At 44.4% G+C, this 20154-nt stretch overlaps 1 protein-coding gene across 1 annotated transcript in view; it reads right to left on the reverse strand.

The window, feature by feature from the left end:
- Positions 1–20154, reverse strand: part of SPATA18 (spermatogenesis associated 18) — a gene marked incomplete at both ends in the record, with an annotated part of 86704 nt that overhangs the window by 53157 nt on the left and 13393 nt on the right. Inside the window, 7 exons of the mRNA XM_079763878.1 lie at positions 5897–5942; positions 8503–8586; positions 10325–10448; positions 13807–13982; positions 15362–15520; positions 17083–17467; positions 19011–19307. Of these exons, the coding sequence (XP_079620004.1) occupies positions 5897–5942; positions 8503–8586; positions 10325–10448; positions 13807–13982; positions 15362–15520; positions 17083–17467; positions 19011–19307 (1271 nt within the window). The remainder of the gene's footprint in view (positions 1–5896; positions 5943–8502; positions 8587–10324; positions 10449–13806; positions 13983–15361; positions 15521–17082; positions 17468–19010; positions 19308–20154) is intronic.

The following is a 20154-nucleotide window of genomic DNA, read 5'->3' on the forward strand; positions in this document are numbered from 1 at the left end:
TTTCATGCCCTGGACCATCTCATTCAAAGGAAAAAACCTTTTCATTACATACCCTGCCAGCTCTAATCATGTTCTAAGAACGCTGATAGTTCCTCATCTCTTCCTTTATCCATAAGACTTTCAGGAAAATAATCTAAAACCTAATTCGTACTACGGGGTTACTGCTCCAGGTCATTTACATTTGCACTCTAACGTCCTTCAAAATCTTACGTCTGAGCATAGCTCAAAAAGTGAAATGTCAAGAGCTTGCTAAGAAACTGTGAGTGGGAAGGCCTTCCTGGGAGGGCTCCTAAATTTACTTCTGTGGAAAGTAGGTTTTCTGAACTCGACCGTGTGTCTTCTCTTGGTGTATTAATGAGTCTTTTCCAAGGGTAAGTACAAAGTCCTTTATGCCCACCCCCTCCTTGTCATTTCTAGCCCATTATTTAAGCTGCATCCGTATTTTCTCTGACCATTCTCACCATATATTACATGAAGCTGGGTAACCTCCCTGAATGAGATATCACCTGGTGCTACGTCTGGGCCTCCAGGAGACAGTGCCATGGAAGACTGATTCAACCACTATCCACTTATAATTAACGTCAGCTTATCTCCCAAACAAGAGCTCATTGCCAGTCATTGCCCTGTCTTTCAGAGGGAGCACAGACCCACCCCTTTGGCACACACTGCCCCCGAGTGTGAGCACCTTCTCTCCACAACGGAAAGTCTCATTCACTGATGCATCCCCAGGGCCTAGCACAGTGCCTGGAACCTCCGTTAACAAGCATCAGCAAATGCTTCTTTTTTAAATTTATTTTTATTATTTTTTATTGGTTTCAGAGAGGAAGGAAGAGGGAGAGAGAGATGGAAACATCAATGGTGAGAGAGAATTATTGATTAGCTGCCTCCTGCATGCCCCCTGCTCGGGAACGAGCCTGCAGTCCGGGCACGTGCCCAGACCAGAATTGAACCCTGACCTCCTGGTTCATAGGTTGATGCTCATCCACTGAGCCACGCCGACTGGGAAGCAAATGCTTCTTAAATGAGATGATGAATGAACAGATAACTTTTTCCATTCTCACTTCAACCTTTGGCCCACAGAGCTAGGCCAATCCTGAAGTCTGTGCTCTGAAGCTATGGCTCTGAAACTTGTTCTCTGGTCTAAGACAACAGAGAGAAGTGTAGTGCCTCGTCCCCAGCATTGCAACACCAGAAATCGATTGCAAATGGGTCCCATTCATCAACGGTGCTCAAGGTCTTCTGATAATTGTCCAGTGACTAAAAACCTTTTCCGAAACGTATTTCACATGACATTTCAAGACATTATTTTGGTTGTATCACTAAAATTATGGCTTAACCTATATTGAAATAAAGCTGTAACATACTCATTTATCATATTCTTTTGTTTTCCACCCAATAGAAAAGAGCGCTAGCTGCCCAGTTTTGATATATTATTGCCAGTGACACTATGGAAAGTATGGTATTCATGCTGGCACCCAGTGGGCAGTTTTGGGTTTTTTTTTTAAGTGTGAAATTGTCCCATCTTTAAATTTTAAAAAATTAGTTCCAGCTTCATTTTCAAGGCCCCTGTTCACTGACTGTACTAAGGCCAACGAAATTCATTGCTTTGGTATTTAAATGGCAAATACCAAAATGTCACCCATATGGTTGGTTCCTGGGCTCGCATTTCAGTGACCTAATGCAGTTTGTAATTCTAGTTTCTTAAATGCTCTGTTTCACTTTACCCTTCATTATAGATATGATACTATTCAAAGTCATACTACTAAGAAATCTTCCACTCAAAACTGTATAGACCCTTATTGGCAGCAATCTGCCCCATGAAGGGTTTGTGGGGTGCCTCAAAGTGAACTATAATGGTCTGCAAATTGTCCTGTTACTTAGGAATATGGCAGCTGTGGTGATGAGAAGTGTTGGAATTGATCTTAGGAGTTTCTTTCCTCCCAGACTCATTTTATGAAATTCATGCACTGGGGGTGGCGGGGGGTGGGGGTGGTTCCCTCAGCCTGGCCTATGCCCTCTCTCAGTCCAGGAGCCCTCAGGGGATGTCTGATGCAGGGAGCAGGCTAAGCCGGCAGCTGGACTTCCTTAGTGCAGCCATGGAGGCAGGAGAGGCTCCTGCCGCTGCAGCTGCACTTGCTAGCCATGAGTCAGGCTCAGGACTTCTGGCTGAGCGGTACTCCCGCTGTGGGAGCGCACCGACCACCAGGGGGCAGCTCCTGCATCGAGCGTCTGCCCTCTGGTGGTCAGTGCGTGTCATAGTGACTGGTCATTCTGCAGTTTGCTCTATTTGCATATCAGCCTTTTATTATATAGGGTGATCCTAGGGTCATAGGTTCAGTAGGTATTTGTTAAAAGACTGAGTAACTCACAATGGATGACATGACTGAGTTGCATTCTCTTGTGCAGCTCACCACACTTCTATCATTGCCTGGCATAGCTCTCTATATTGCAGTTATCCCCCCCCCCAAAAAAAAAAAATTAACATATTTAATCTCTTCAGTTCATATGTGGCATTTTCTCTTTTAAATTTACTGTAGGACTCCATTTTTCTTTCCTCCATCATATTTGCTCTCTATGACAGGGAAATCACCAAGGAATGCAACTGGACATGACATTTAGCTCCATTGGAGCTGGAACCCTGTCCACAACCATTTCCCTAGGGTATGTGTTGTATCTGACACACAGGAAGTACCACCAAATGAGTATTGGTGAGTGAATGAATGAATGAATGAATGAATCAGTAAATAAAAGAACTGAAGCTACAGGCTGTGGAGGAACAAAAGAAAACAGGATAGAATGTTATTCCAAAATAAAAGGCCTTGGAAGAAGACTGTGTGGTACATTGAACAGGTTCCTTATCTGTAAGACTGAAGAAATCTGGATTTGTTTGGGGCCGCAACTGAAATAACTAAGTGAAAGCTGCATGAGAATGGTAAAGTACTACTCAGAGAGAGTGTCCTGAATGTGATGACAATGAATTGTGAGCAACATGAACTAAAGCCAGCAATTGAGCTACGGCATGGAATTGCAGCAATCACAGCCTTAACCCAGACAGGGCGCAGTTGGTATTATTCACTGAACGAACTCCGCCCTGCTCCAGGCCCCACAGAATGGAGGTGGGTGAAAGGCGTTGCTGACCTTGGGAATCTGGAAGGAAAGCATTTTATAGCAAAGAACCTACCGATACAGAAGCACTTTTTTCCCTCAGTTTTATTATTCGCTATTAAACCAATAATACAGAAGCTAATGTTTATCCAGATTATGAAGTAAGAGCTTTTCATTTTTCAAAGTCACTGAGGTTAAGGAGCGTACCCAGGTGAAAGGAGCACAGGTCGGCCTCCTTTGGTTTGGTGGATTTTTTCCAAAAATTCTTCAAGACTCCCCACCATCCCCTGTTGTGGTTTTAGTTCAAATCGGAGACTTGAGAAATGGTACATGGCCAGACAGCGTACGGAGCAAATACACTGAATACAGGTGACCTTTTCCCAAATCAGGGCATGACCTTCCACATTCAACTCCAAAAAGAAAATTCTAGTATGTAAGCATTCTCTTTACTTAGTGAGATGTTAGAAATGACCTTTCGACATACAGCCAAAGGTAATTGTGGTGTGGTTTTACTATCCAGCGACTATTCCAGGAATGCATGTACTGGGTAAATCAAGGCACAACTGTAAGATTTTGTGTTCAAAACTTTCCCAGAGCCGTCCACCACTCCAGAGAATCGTATCCAGTGACAACACTGCGTGGAATGTTGCCAGAACAACACACACTGATCTGCCGTGGGAGCTTGCGATTCCACACACGGTGAAAGCACCTGATGACTTCATTCTGTCTTCCAGATGGTCACACCCAAGCTTTGCTATTAAATACATTTTATTCTATTAAAGGGTGCCTTTCCTTTTAACTGCATCCTATTACAGTTAGGGTATTCTATTCATTGTTTATATATATATGTCACATTGATCCTATTAACTTTTAATTTCATTTCAGAATTGCCAGAAAAAAAACATATTTGTTTAAAAAGGTGGGGGGGGCGGGCACTGACTCTGGGAGGGTGGAGAGAACCATTAATCTCATCCAGCCTTCTCACTCTACAGGGAACAAAGGCTCAGAGAGGTGAAGTAACTTGCTCAAGGCCACAAAGCCAGCTAATGACCAAACGAGGCTGGAGTTACCCAGCACCAAGTTCTCCTTCTAGCACACTGCATGGCCCCAAAGAGGTAACTACACAAATACTCAGCGTGGGGAAATCAACGCACCCTGCAGGATGAGTTGGTGACATTAGACCCAAGGGCAGCACTGAGCAGTCTCTCCCTCGTCTGTAGGAACAGATGTTTTAGAGAAATTCGGGGGGAGGGGGAGACGTTCCCACCTGAAAAGCCTCAGGTGCTGCGTTTGGCCCTGAGCTGATGCAAGCTGAGCTGTGGCCAATTCAGAGTTTCTCTCTGAAAGGCACTTGGCGAAAGCAGTCATTTGTCAGGCTTGTGTGCAAGGCTGGTGTTAAAGTAAAAAAAAAAAAAAAGCCTAAAAAGACTATTACTTATCTTGAAAAGCCACATTCCGTTTTTATCTTGAACTTACAACAGTACTCCACAGTGAAGAAATTGAGGAATATACGCTCAATTTAAAATCAGTAAATGGTGTTCCTAGTTTTAGCTTTGAGTTTAGGTATTTGGGGTCAGACAGAGTTCACAGGAGGCCTGAATTTGTAACCAAGTAGGTGGAATAGGGAAAGGGCATGGCCCAGGTAGCTTTTATATTTAACACATACATTAAAGCTGCATGAAACATTCCCAGGAGATAAGCATAATGTAATAAACATTTATCTCAATGCTGCCTTCTGTCCAAATTCTCTCAACTCAGTAGCTTCAACCTACAGTACTCAGCTCAGCCACACTGGGCGCCCAAAGTAAGAAAACAGAAGCAAGCCAATGAATGACCTACAGCCTGTCACTCACCATCATCTGTATTTAGCCTAAAGTCACCATTCCGGCCACAAGTTCCCCAATCTGAGGTTAGGGCTGTCTTCCAAACCTCAAAAGCAAAGTAAAACACCCAATTTTGTTTTCAAGTTAAAGCTAATACTATTCGTTATAATGCTTATGATCAAATTGTAAACTATGACTTCTCCTCTGTCTTTCGGGCTCAGCATGGTCAAGGTTTTCCGTGTGTGCTCACCCAGTTGCCATGAGAATCCTGAACCTGGGCAATGGACTGCTTCGAATGAATGTGATCCTAAACACCTATGCAATCGTTTTTATCAAAGTCATGGGGCTGGTACCTATCAAGTAAAATAAAATGCAATATATCTGAAGTTACAAATGCGTCAAGCCAAAACATTTAACTCTCTGTGTGGAGTGATACACAGAATTGCCCTTTCACATTATCTTAAGTGAGGCGTGCGGCAGACACAGCAGGCTGGCGCGGGCGCCGGGGAGGCTGGAGGGCGCTGGGGAGGCTGGCTGGTGCAGATGTGCTGGTGCAGGTGATGTGCGGTGGCAGAGGAACACGTCCGGTGGTTTAATACCCTAGGGAGGGAAAGAAGTTCATTGTGGCCCCTTCCTGAAGGGTTTCTTCTGGTAGGACCTAAATGAAGCAGGGTGCTTGATCTAGGTTAATGTCCATGAAGTCTCTCAATTGGAGGCTCCGTCTAGGTCCCCTCTCCCCGCCCCCCCCCCCCCAGACACACACACACACACACACACACACACACACACACACACACACACGGGACCTGCTCAGGGAAGACCCGCCCAGAAATAAAAGGTGTCAGGTGGCAGTAAAAAATGTTCCCTGGGAAGCAAAACATTCCTTTTGCTGCACGAGGCTGAGTATTAAAAGGAGCATTAAAAAACAGAAGATGGTTCTATCTAACCATCTAAACCAGCCCACTTACTTGGCAATGCACATCTTATTGGAGAAGGACTCCGACTTCGAGATAGCTGGAAAATATACAAGTGGAATGTGAGTTACACAGTAGATGGAGCCGGATGAATGAGTCCCTTTGACTTTTTTCCCCTAAAACGTCAGCTAACTAGTTGCTTTGAGACACTTCAGAACTGTGATTTCCCCACTCAGGTTGAGCACCCCGTTTCCTTTTTTCTTTTTTTTTAAATATATTTTATTGATTTTTTTTACAGAGAGGAAGGGAGAGGGATAGAGAGTTAGAAATATTAATGAGAGAGAAACATCGATCAGCTGCCTCCTGCACACCCCCCACTGGGGATGTGCCCGCAACCAAGGTACATGCCCTTGACCAGAATCGAACCTGGGACCCTTGAGTCTGCAGGCCAACGCTCTATCCACTGAGCCAAACCAGTTAGGGCCCCCGTTTCCTTTTTTACTTCCTGAAATAAATGGGCACTCAATTTAGTTTAAATTATATTATTAATTAAAACCTGGGCTCGGTGTCTTTGTTTTTTGTTGCTTTTCGTTATTGCTGTTTAATGGTTGCTAAATACTTTGAGATTGAATGCTCAGTGGCCATATTGAATTCAAAGCTTTCCAGAACTTTATTATTAACAAATTAAAGCTCCAACGGTCTGATACTGTCTGGCAGATCCTTCCTATGAATTGCCCCGTGTCCCAAGCACTGCCCTATTAAGGGAAGTCACTAGGCAAGCCAGAAAAAAAAAAAAGAAAATTCATTTTTCAAATCTCACCTTTGCTTTCACTAAGCAAAAGCCACCGCCTGTACTTGCAAACCTGCTACGGCCCAGAAACAACCGCCTACAAGCATCACTCTTGCTCTGAGCTTTCAAACACTTCAGAGAGGCACTCACGAAGACGGAAGCTGTTCTGCACACAAGACCTCAAATAAGCCACGGCCAGATCAACCAAAGACATTTGCGTCTTATTCTGCAGGTGTACCAGCTGGCTGTAAGGAGAGGATGCTGGAGAGGGATGGAATTTGGGCAGCAGTTTCACCTTTGAGAACATCGTTTATTCTGACCTAAAGTTTAAATTTCTTTGTTCTCCCTGGGCACACAACGGGGAGGAGGAGGCAGACCGAACCATGGAGGGGCTTATTACAGAGGGACGGAGCCCATGATAGCCCTACAGTGCGTGTCCAGGGGGAACATGTGCCATGGATGTCAGCACAGAGGCGTCGGATTTGCTCCTTCTCACATGCCATTTCCTCTTAGATCGGGGAGAATTGCGATCTTCCAGTATAAAACTCTCAAGGTTTCCTTTTCATTTATCAGTTTACTAAATGCACTATCCTTTTGCTTTTACTTGCTGTAAAACTTATTCCTGGATGAGGGCCATTAAGTGATATTAAAATCTCCGAGAGCAAAGGAACTGTGTCAGAATCATGCCTTTTCTATTCTCAGGCCACTTCCTTCATCAGGAGTTTTTTCTCCCCAACTTCCCAGCTCGTGAAATTCTGCCAAATCCAACATAAACTCCCCCAGGCACCCCTTCCTCACCACCAAACCCAGAAGGCATCTTACCTGGTCTAATAACTCTAGCGCTTCCTGCCTCTTTATGAACCAAATCATATACCGCACTCCATTACTTTGTGTATAAAATATGGAAGCCCATCCAGGGGAAAGACCATGTTTCCGTTATTTTTGTGTCCCATTCCCCCATCCCGAAACCAAGCATCCACCCGACACAGAAGGAATGAAGGGTTGCTTTGTGAAGACAGTGTCCAACATAATGGAGAGGTGGAGTAGCAATAGATGCTCACCAAACTCGGTGACTCGGGTGGGTCTTGTCACTGCAAGGGGTTTGTTTCTGTTGTGCTGGGGGCAGGGGGTTCGAAGTTTGGGGCTAGAGCTGCATTGCTAGAGATAATTTCAGGGAAGTGGATGTGGGTCTCCTTCCCCACCACCCTCTCTGAAACAAGGGCGAAGCAAACATTTTAAATTTTTTTTTTTATTTGAAGGGACAGGACGTTGTTAGCCTGCCTGGTGTCCACATGTCTTGGTCCAGCCCGGTATTCAAAAGGCATTGACTACATATTATTTGTTGAATAAATAAACATATTTATTTATGATGAACCATACTAATGTTTTTCATCTTCAGAGGTGTTATTGCTATTTTTTTCCTTTGACAGAAGTATTAGTAATTCTTTCAAGAACTAATGTAAAAGGAAACTGATCTTACTTTTCCTACTTTGAAACTGGGAGGAAAATTAACACCTGCAGTGCCCTCTATACAGTACTGAAATCCAGACCATTTGATCAGTTTCTCCAAATCACAGAGTAAGTTCCAGAGGAGGCAGGGACCTGTGCTGAGATCAGTTGACTAAGGTGTCCCATTCTCTATAACTGATATCCAATAGCCCATTTTCTTTAAAACAAACAAAAAAAAACTACCTCTACTTCTTTCTAGGTAATCAATTCCTTAGTCCAGGGTAGTATAAAAATTAGTTTGGGGTTATTGCACAGGTTCTCTTTCTACCTACAGACTTATAATCAGCTCTTTGATAGGCTACTATTGAATTTTAAAATGTCAATCATAGGATGATTTTGTGCAAAATGATTAGATACATACCATGCTTATCCCAATATGGCTACGGGGGCAGATGGGACTTAAACTCCTGCTTCGACTTCGGGTTATGGGTCGCACAGAGTTCCACTAAAAAGAGAAAGAAAAATAGTCAATGGTTCATAAACGCTCTCATGGCTTATGGCAATATGCATATCCCACCGGTAGAGGGGTTTTGCTGATATGATTACATTTGCCCATTACTGGTCGTCCGCATTAGGTATACGCCTTTCATTTACTATAGCTGCCCAATATTTGACAATAACTTTAGGGTATTTCTCAAATAAAATCCCATTACAATGAACTTTGGAATATTCAAACCCTTGGTGCTAGTAGGATTCTGTTTTGATGAGTAAGTTGCAAAGTACATTAAGTTTGTAAGTGTTGGAGAATGTAAGCTCCCTGTGGGAGGGGTCTGAGTCTGTTTTGTTCATTGCTGAACCCCAGCACCTGTGTTATAAATGACTACAGAGCAACTATTGTTGAATGAAATGAATTTAGTGACTAAGTAAATCACCATTGCTGTCCCCTACTCTTCAATTCAATTAATCAGTAAGAAAAAATATATATATTCACTATAGTGAGATCTCACTAATAAAAAGCCTTCTTAAATATTTCCCTTCATTCAACCCTTTCCTTCTCAAAGTTCTTCCTTTTAGGGTATTCTCATTTTGTATGAGGAGTTTAAGCTTGGCAAATGTTGGTGCCATGCTTGATGGGAGCAAAGGAAATTAAAACGCAACTGCTAATAGTGGCTATTTCTTCTCCTTCCCTTCTAAATTGTACTGCAGACAGTCTACAATGAGAATCTTTTTAACAGGGGGTGATTATTGTAGGGGCAAGAGCATGGTTTATGGGCTCTTTCATTGCATAGCATATGTGGTTGTCAGAACAACACAACCCACCTTCTGTGGGCTCGGCTTCCATTGCACAAGTGTTTTATTGAGATACAGTTAGCTAAAGTGGGCTGCTTCCGTGGCAAAAACCCTTGTCTTGAGTTCTGTTACAATGCACTACTTCCCTTCCGCCCTCTGTGGGGGAAAGCTGCCACGAAGCACATGCCCTGTTCTCCAGCTCAAAGCATGCAGAACAGAAGGCACCTGGGTCGTGGCTTTGATCTGGACTGAGGAACTTCACTTCAAATTTTACTGAACTTTTTCTAGGAAGGGCAGGATCAAAACCCCATCATGTTCACATCGTGTCCAGCACTTGCGGGCACTAGTTCCAATACCAAGTCACATTAAGACTCTATTTTGAAGGCTGTCCAATTATTTAACATGCTCAAAACATTCTACAGCCACGTACACAGGAAGCAACCTTCCAAAATTGATTGGTCCCTCTCTCCCCACCCCCTCTGCCCACTTTTTCTCCATCCCTCCCCTCTCCACACATCATACCAAGGAGAGAAAAATGGCACATTCATCGTTTCCCAAAATGGCGGCTCATCAGTAAAAATTTGGCAAACTGTATCCTGAAAATTTATCCCTTTTAAATGCTTAGCATTACAAAGGGCCTCCCGTAAGGTGAGCTCAAAAGGTTTTGCCTTTATAATGGCTTAATATTTCTAAGATAGGGGAGGCAGGTAGGACTAGTTCTAGCTTATAAATAAAGCAACAGGCAAAGAAATTGCTGCCAAGAAATTATGAAGAATTGTGGGTGAATCAAAGAAAAGAATCTGTTCTCTCCCAGCCAATCCTTTTCCTCTCCTTTGCATGACATCAAGCAACTCTTTATGAGCTTCTTTTATAGAATCTCTGGGTGTATAAATGTTCTCGAACTTGTGAATCAAACACTTGGGACGAATTGTCACAATGCAAGGCCACCGTACAAAAGCCCCTCTCTTGGTGACAGCTTCCCCCTTCATAACGACGATGTCATTCTCCATGAGGGCAGGCCACACGTGATAGAAGACCAAGGGTGCCGTGAAATCCGAGTCATAGCTGCGACGGTACCTATTTTAAACACGCAAAAGAAGGAGAAAGAGAAGTGAAGCAATTAGGTAGCACAACTGGGAGGGAAGAGCAGTGTAAACTTCCATTTTGATGCTTAGATCTAGATAAACATGGATCCTGATTCTGTTATTGAAGAGATGGTTTTGGGCCCTTAGGATAGGAACCAGTGATAAGGAGGATCCCCATGGACTAAGAACAAGTCATGTCAGGCTAATTGTGCCCTTCTCTTCTCCAGATTATAAGAGTTGTGATTCAAGGAAATGCTAGAGACCGTGTGAAGTCCCATAGGCTTCCTACAAGATTTGTCATGCTACCTTTGTGGACAAAACAGGAGAAATATAAGTGGATGATTAACTCAAGTAGGTGGGTTGGAAACTGGTTCAAGGATCAGATCCAAGGAGAGGTAATTAATGAACCCATGAGAACGTGAGTGAAGGTGGAAAGGGCTCTCTCTCAATCCCATGATAAATCAACATTGTCATCAATGATTTGCATGAAATAAAGAAAAATCATTCAAAGGTGGGGAGTGGGTCAAAAAAAAAACACCCACAGATCACAGAATCAAAAAATAGCTCGCCTGGCCAGCTTGGTTTAGTGGTTGAGTATTGACCTATGAACCAGGAGGTCATGGTTCGATTCCTGGTCAGAGCACATGCCCAGGTTGCAGGTTTGATCCCCAGTGTGGGGCGTGCAGGAAGCAACTGATCAATGGTTCTCTCAAACATCATTGATGTTTCTATCTCTCTCTCCATTCTCCCTTCCTCTCTGAAATCAATAAAATCATATTTTTTTAATGAAATTGCTCAATTGGCTGGGAAAAATAAGCTGCATCTAATAAGACAGCATGTAATTTGGATACCTATGGGGTCCTGCAATTGAATCTTTAAAAAAATTTAACTACAAAGTTAGAGGTAATAAATGGCTTACACAGCCCAAGTAAAAATATAATAACAGATTTCAGTTGAACTCAAAATGAGTGAACAGTGTTATATGGCTGGGGACCGGGGGGGAGGGGAGAAGAAAATAACTTTTAAAATTAGCTGAATTAATAGGGAATAAGAATGGGAAGTGTGTCAGTCCCTCCAGACTGGCCAGTCCAAACCAGGGGACTGCATTCAGTGTGGACACTCTTAACAAGGGATGCTCAGCAGAGCATGGAGCCCAGGCCAAGGAAACAGATGTATTTGTCAAGAAGTCTCAACCCCCAACCCCTACATATGGAAAAAACCTGAAGGCATGAGGCCAGAAGGAGGAGAATTTGAGTAATTGCTTTTAAATGTGTGAAAGGCTGCCAGAGTTTTTTTTTTTTAAAAAAATTAAGAATTATGCTTGTGCTGTGAAGTCCTTGAGGGAGAACCAAATCCAATCATTACTAGGAACTCCAGTTTTCGCTCCACAGCCAACCAAGAGTACAGTCCACAGGATGCCTCAAGACGCTGCCTGCTCCCGCTGATAAAGGCGTGCAAGCAGGAGGCCCGTCAGAGGTTTAGGAAATGTGCAGACCTCATAAACCAAAATGGATGAATATTTCTTTCTTTCTTTTCTTTCTTATTTTAATCACCACACAGGATATGTTTAGAAAGAGGAAGGGAGAGAGAGAGAAAAAAAAAATATCAATGTGAGAGAAACATCAGTTGAGTCCCATACCTGCTCCCAACCCGGGAATCGAACTCGCAACCTTTTGGTGTACGGGAAGAGGCTTGAACCAACTGAGCCACTTGGCCAGGGCAAGTGGATGAATATTTCTAAGTGGGAACAGGCATCCTCTAAAGCAGTGGTTCTCAACCTTTCTAATGCCGCGACCCTTTAATACAGTTCCTCATGTTGTGGTGACCCCCAACCATAAAATTATTTTCATTGCTACTTCATAACTGTAATTTTGCTACTCTTAATGAATCGTAATCTAAATATCTGTGTTTTCCGATGGTCTTAGGCGACCGTGCTAGCGGTTCTCAACCTGTGGGTCACGACACAGGTTGAGAACCGCTGCTGTAGAGCAGTGGAGAAAAGGGAACTCTTGTGCAATGTGGCGGGGGTTGGGTGGGGGGACATAGATTGGTGCAGCCACTATGGAAAACAGTATGGAGGTTCCTCAAAAAATTCAAAATAGAACTACCATAGAATCCAGCAATTCCACTTCTGGGTATTATCTGAAGAAAACAAAAACACAAATTCGGGAAGATATATGCACCCCCATGTACACTGCAGCATTATTTACAATAGCAAAGATATGGAAACAACAAAAGTGTCCATTGATGGATGAATGAATAAAGAAGATGTGATACACATATACAGTGGAATATTATTCAGCCATAAAAAGAATGAAAGCTTGCCATTAGCAATAACATGAATGGACCTTAAGGGCATTATGCTAAGAGATATAAGACAGACAGAGAAAGACAAATACCATATGATCTCATATAAGGAATCTAAAAAACAAACAAACAAAAACCAAGCTCATAAATACAAAAAAAACAGATTGGTGGTTGCCAGAGACATGGGGGGGGGGGGGCAAAATGAGTTAAGGTGGTCAAAAGATACAAACTTACAGTTATAAAATAAATAAGTCAGGAGATGTAATGTACACTGTGGTGACCATAGTTAGTAAGTAATACTGTATTGCATATTTGAAAGTTGCTAAAAGAGTAAATCTTAAATGTTTTCAGCACAAGGAAAAAATTATTCAACCATGTATGGTGACAGATGTTGCAATACATAAAAATATCACATCATTATGTTGTACACCTGAAACTAATATAGAGTTATACGCTAATTATATCTCAATAAAAAGTGTTAAACAATAAAAAGTAATACATGCTTGTATTTATATAGCACCTTTCTTTTAAAATGTTACAGACAGCCGAAACCGGTTTGGCTCAGTGGATAGAGCGTCGGCCTGCAGACTCAAGGGTCCCAGGTTCGATTCCGGTCAAGGGCATGTACCTTGGTTGCAGGCACATCCCCAGTGGGAGGTGTGCAAGAGGCAGCTGATCGATGTTTCTCTCTCATCGATGTTTCTAACTCTCTATCCCACTCTCTTCCTCTCTGTAAAAAATCAATAATATATATATTTTTTTAAAATGTTACAGACAGGCTCCAGGTACTTATTAATTCTCCCCAAGACCAATATGATCAATGAAAGTCATATCGTCCCCTCTGAAGCCCATTTGACTGAGAAGGGAAGTGACCAAGGAGAGGGCTCTGTCCTGTAGTAACAGAGAAGTATATGGCAGGGCCTGGAAATCAGGTAGTATCTGTTGATTTCCCCACCCCGCGTTCTTTTCCCTACGTTGTTCCCAGGAAATAGAGACAAGGTCACTTATTTCTATTCCTTAGCTTCCGCTCCTATGTCTCTTACTTGAAGTCATTAAACATTTCTCCATCGGCCCCAAATGCAATATCTAGGGGTGGCTCTAAAGTCTGCATCGCAAAGGCAATGCAACATATCTCCTGGATGAAGTTACTGAGGAGGCAAAAATCAACTTCCGGAGGGAATGAAATCTTGGGATTGACGTTCATGGCTCGAATCACGTCCTGAAAAACAAAAAGATGGCATCCCCTTGTTACCATCCTGTGGCCAGAAACTCTGACAACCCCAAGGACATTATGACCGATGGAGGTGGGGAAAGAAAGTGTGAGTGAAGCAAGTTAAAAGCGAGAGAAGGAGTACATGTGCTAAAAGGAGGAAGCCTCATGAGTAGGAAGGGGGAAAGATGGCAGAATACGAATGACATACTAACGGCCAGGAGAGTCTCAAAAAAAAAAAAAATCAAAAAACTAAAGAAAAAACCCTGCCCTGACTGGTTTGGCTCAGTGGATGGAGCGTCTGGCCTGCGGACTGAAGGGTCCCAGTTTGGGTTCTGGTCAAGGGCATGTACCTTGGTTGCGTACATATCCCCAGTGGGGGGTGTGCAGGAGGCAGCTGGTTGATGTTTCTCTCTCATCGATGTTTCTAACTCTCTATCCCTCTCCCTTCCTCTCTGTAAAAAAATCAATAAAATATATTTTTTTAAAAAGAAAAAACCCTTAGTAGCTTTTATTTATTCTTTCCCCTTTTTTAAATTCTGGGCAAGTTATATGATATGCCCACACAGAACTCTGACTTGTTCATAATCTATAGTAATAACAATTATAATAGCTTGCGTTTATTGAGAGTTCACTATATGCCTGGTCTTGTGCTAAGCAGATGACCTGCTTTCTTTCATTTAAGCCTCTCAAGAACTCTATGGGGTCAGGACTTTTGCTGTTCCCATTTAAAGATTAGAAAACTAAAGAACAGAGAGGTTAAGTAAATGTGCAAGGTCACACAGCCAGTAAGTGGCCAGAGCCAGGATGCAAATCCACACCTATCTTTCCCAAAATCTTAGGAACAACGATGTTCTATCTTCCAATCTTAAGGGCCCATCTAAAGAAGTAATTTTCACCTTTTTTTTCATCTCATGGCACACAAACGAATTACTAAAATTCTGCGGCACACCAAAAAATTTATTTTTTGCCGATCTGACAAAAAAATATAGGTATAATTTTGATTCATTCACACTGGACAGCTATTGTTGTTTTGACTGTTGTCATCTTTTTTACTTGACAATCTAAGGGAAAAGAGGTCAGCGCCCCTAGCTAACTAGTCAGGTATTTCGTGTTTTAAAAATCCGTGCAGCGATCAGTGTGTTGTGGCACGCTGGTTGAAAATCACTGATTTAAAGAATAGAACTAGCAAGCTCAAAATATTTTCTTCATGCAATGTCTGAGAAAGAAACAACCATTATTGGCTGGTTCTACCAAGTAACTTGCATGCGGCTCGTTCCTGCTTTTCCATCACCTAGAAGAAGCACTGAATGGGTTTCTGAGTTATTGGAATTCAGTGTAAATATCATTAGCAGCAAACTAGCCCCAATAAGAGACCCAACACTTACGTTGACACTGTTTTGGGAATCGTATAGATCAAGGTGACAAATTATATAATCCGTGACGGCATCCTCAAAGTCATTCGCCCCCATATAAGACGGTGTCAAAGATTTCCTTACACGGATCTTGAAATGTCTGAATGCCATTTTAGCTACATGGAATGCCTCCTGCACATAAAAATTGCAGCAAATTTATTTGGTGAGACGAGGGGGCCAAAGAGGTCCAAAACAAGGAATGAAGAAATTCATCAAAAATTCAACATCATATGGGTTTTTTGACAACTAAACACAGTGGGTCAAAACAATTTTTAATCTGGGAGAAAATATATCTCTCAATTTTGAAAAGGATATAAATACAAATAAGACTATTCACGTTCATTCATTTTAAGACAGTGGACCATTGTTTTGGTAATACGGAGTGCAGGACAGTACAGAAGTTCAAGGAAATCACCTGTGGTTACATAAATATTTGGCAGATGCTAGCTGATGCTATCTATGATCCCACCATATTACTTGTCAAGAAATAAGAGAAAAATTATCAATTTAGTGTTTATTATACATAGACACATGTCAGGTTTCCTGATGTATATTAATTCAACAAACATTTATTAAATGCCTGTTATATAGTCAGCACTGAGAAAACCTAGTTATACACGCAAGACATGGCTTCTATGCTCACAGAACTTTAACCAACCCAGTAAGTAATTCTCAAACCAGGCGCTGGAAAACTTGTTTCTGGAAAGAGCCAGACAGCACCTATTTTAGGCTTTGCTGGTCACATACTGTGTCTGTCACTTTTTTTTTTTTTAGCAACCCTTTAAAAATGCAAAATCATTCTTACAGTCTTAGCTCTCGGGTGGTATTTTTCTTAGAAATATAGGTCACGGTCAGATATGGCCCACGGGTCCTAGTTAGCTGACTCCTGACGTAAAATCATAAATACAGGATAAAGTTCAGTAGATTCTGATCATTCTGCTCTCATACCAATGTCCTGTTTTATTTAATATTTAATCGTTCTCATTATGAACTCAGTATCTCAATAGGGTACCAAAGGAACAACCCTTAATTGCTTTGGGAATTAAGGATTACAGATGAGCACTTTGTAATCTGCCATATTCAAGTAGCTATGTTCCCAGTGTGGGTAACTACTCTTCTGATTTTTCGAAGAACAGAGGGAAATCAATCAAATGATAGCCATTAGCAAGCATATACACACTGGTATATCTATGCCCATTTTGAAGATTCCATGCACATTGACTAAGATATATACCCATTCCAGATTATCCTATCATTATAAACCCTTCAACAAATGTCTGGTCACTATCAATATATTAATACATATGAATAGTTACTGATTGTGAAAAAAAAAAAAGGATTCATCCCAAATACTTGCAATGGAAGCAGGGAAGGAAGGAAGGAAGGAAAGAAGGAAGGAAGGAAGGAAGGAAGGAAGGAAGGAAGGAAGGAAGGAAGGAAGGAAGGAAGGAAGGAAGGAAGGAAGGAAGGAAGGAAGGAAGGAAGGGGGAAGGGGAAGGGGAAAGGGAAGGGAAGGGGAAGGGAAGGGAAGGGGAGAAAAAGAAGGAGAGAGGGAGGGAGAAAAGGAAGGCGGGGACGCGTGGAAGTCCCACCCTCTTGCGGGGACCTCGGGATCTAAGTCTTTTCAGCTGTGCTGTGCAGTTTACCAAACCGCTGTCCCCGCGCCCAGGGCGCCGCGCGGCCGGGTCACCCACCACGGTGGCGATGTAGATGATGCGCTGCACCGTCTCGGCGCTGTCGATGCACTGCCGCAGCAGGCACTGCGCGTCCAGGCGCGCCTGGGAGTAGGCGTCGCTGAACCGGGACAGGAGCGCGGCCTTGCGCGCCGCACTGGACAGTTTGGCGCGGTTCGGGGACGGCGTCCGGATCTTCACCATCGCGTTGGAGGGGCTGCCCGACCGGCTGCGGCTACGGCTGTGGCTGCGGCTGCGGCTGCCGCTGCGGCTGCCTCCGCGACTGTGACTGCGGCTGCGGCTTCGGCTGCGGCTGCGGCTGCGGCTGAGAGCGCCGGGGCTGCGGCTGCGGGCGGCCGGGCTGCGGCTGCGGGCGGCCGGGCTGGGGGACTGGCTCCGGGTGGACCTGTGGGTAAGCAAGGATCAGCGGGGAAACACTCGGATGCTGTCCCTCCTGGACTCCGCTTCTCCCCACATCGGCTGCAAAGGATGCTCCGCAGCCGTGGGCCCCTGCAGGCCCGGAGAGCCGCTGCCTCCGGGGCCTTCCCGCTGGGCCTGACAGAGGCAGCGTCTCCACGTGGCCTCAAATGTGAGCGCAGCCACGACACAAGACTCGTTTGCATGGTGCATGAGACTTGGAAAAGCTCTCTCGCTCCCTGAGCACCTCAGTTGAGCCTGCCGCAGCCCGTGCGTCCAGCACTGATGGCTGGCCACGTTACAGATGAGGAACCGGGAGCTCAGAAAAGTGAGTGGGCTGTCCTGGAGTAACCCGGCCAGGAAGCCAGAGGTAAAGGAGAAGCCAGATTGTCTTTGCCTTGGTGAGCGGATGGTATAAAATGAGATGCACACTGAGCGATGAGAAAGATCTGTGCTGTAGTTCCGTCACAGCAGCAGGAGCGACTGAAATCCTTTCTCCCCTGCAAAGCTTCGGCTCCGGCTTCCACCTACCGCATTTTTGCTCTGTTGCGGGCTGCGGGTGGAGGAGGCGGGTGGGAAGAGCAGGTGAGCTAATGCATGTGGAAGTACTGGGCGAATTGGAAAGCACCATATCAGTAAAACGTTTATGGCCACCGAGTACAACGGAAATTACCAGACTAGCTAGCCCAAGGGCAATGGGGCCCCCCAAAAGGAGGTTTTGTAGAAGACACTGTAGGGCGAAGTGTGTGATGTCACTAACGTCGGAGTGAGGCAGAAATGCACAGAGTATGTTCTTAGGCGCCAACAGGAGCCAGCAGCAGCACAACCCTGAAGGAGTGACTCCCCAGAATGAAAGACTAAGGTGGCATTTAGGGACATGGGAGCCGGGCACGGGGGTGGCTTTAATCACTTGAATCAGGGCGTGTTATCAGGCTGGGATGGGGAGGCGGGTAGAAAGCACAAGGAAAATGCAGCGACTACAGAGAGAAACATCCTACTTTGTCCTCACTCGACACGGTTTGAATGGCCTGCCTTGAGGTCTGTCCATCGGTAGAAAGGGATGCCACAGGAGCCGTTACCTGCACCTGCATCAAGCAGCTGTCAACGGGAACTACCCTACAGGAAGACAACAGCTGGTCCTTCCCGGACAGAGCACTCTCGGCCTTAAGAGAACGGCCCCTCATATCATGGGACATTCTGGCCGTGTGGGTACCACCTCTTGCCTTAGGGGCCCACTCAGCTCTGGCTTCAAGCCAAAGAACTTCCCTTCCTCAGATTGCTCAGGCTCCTGCCTTACGCTCCAGCGCCAGCCCCACCTCCATGAGCGCCTGGATTGGGCAATCCAGGAGGTCATTTCTCTCCGAAGGGTCAGAGAGAGAGAGAACAATCTACCATTCAAAGCTTCCCATGTTGTTGGGGTCTGGGTTCAAGGGTGTCATTTTCCTTGGTGTCTCAACCACGGCATTTGGTTACTTGGTTGTTTCACTAACACAAGGCGCTTAAGGGAGAAGATCTGTGAGAAGGGGTCGGACCTTCCTTGGAGGGCAGATTTTTCGGCCGTCAGAGCCGCGATCTCGTCCTTCAGCGTGCGGACCTGTTTCTCATAATCGGATATCACTTCGGGGTCACACCGCTCACGCTTGTCCAGGGAGGCGATGCGCTTGTCCAAGCCGCTGCGCTTGTCGGCGCTGCGATGCTCCGATCGCCTCAACTCCGAGGACCTCAGCTCCGGGCCTCGCTCTGCACCTCGCTCTGTGCTCTTACGCACAGAGGCTCTATGCGCTGAGCTTCTGTGGCGGGACTCCTCCTGGGCTTGAAGAGATTTAAGCCTGAAGAGAAAAAAATAAATATTTTTTAAGTCAAGAAAGAAGAGAGGGAGGGAGGGAGGGGAGGGAGGGAGGGAGGGAGGAAAGGTAATAAGCAACAGTTGGCATACTTAAAACAGTCTACTCTACTTCGTGTGCCATTATTGCTTTGGACAAGTCAGAAGGAAATACATAGGAGCAAACACAGATTAGCAAAGAGTAGATTGCAGGGTCAGCGGGCCACGCCACCTCTGCAGCTTGCCTTGGGAAATACTTCTGCAGAAAAGATAGCTATGCATACCCTCCAGCAAAAGCAGGGTGGGCCTGTAGTCATGTTGTTCTAGATTGGGCTGATATGAACCACGCAAAATTCTAGAAGCATTTGACCTCCAAAACCTAGTCCAGAAGCTGGGCAAAGACATTATGAACTATGGGGAGAAACTACAATGGAAACTGAACGTCTACAAGACTAGGTGGAAGGGTGGACCTACGAAAATAATGTATTACAGAACCAAACGGAGCTTCAGAAATCATATTGGCATCCTCATAAAGATACAAAGAGGCATGGCCCTCGTAAAACGGGAGCAAAAGCCACAAGAAGGGGACATGCTGGGGTGGAAATGATGGTGTCAGACGGAAGCGTAAGGGGTAAGACTGAGAAGGATGTAGGGAAGCTGAAAATGCAACAGCAGAATTCAAAGCTGTGCCAGAAGCAGTAAAGAACAGAGTCACTGAGTGGTCTGATCAATGCATTTGAGAAGGTATATCAAATAGGAATAAGAGATTAAAGTGATGAAAGGGGAGATTGAAGTGGAAAATAGAAGAGTACTCCAAGCTAAAATTTAGGGGGGAATTCCTGAAGAAATCAGAA

This window comes from Cnephaeus nilssonii, assembly GCF_951640355.1.
Source record: "Cnephaeus nilssonii genome assembly, chromosome: 1".
In the NCBI taxonomy this organism is placed as follows: Eukaryota; Metazoa; Chordata; class Mammalia; order Chiroptera; family Vespertilionidae; genus Cnephaeus; species Cnephaeus nilssonii.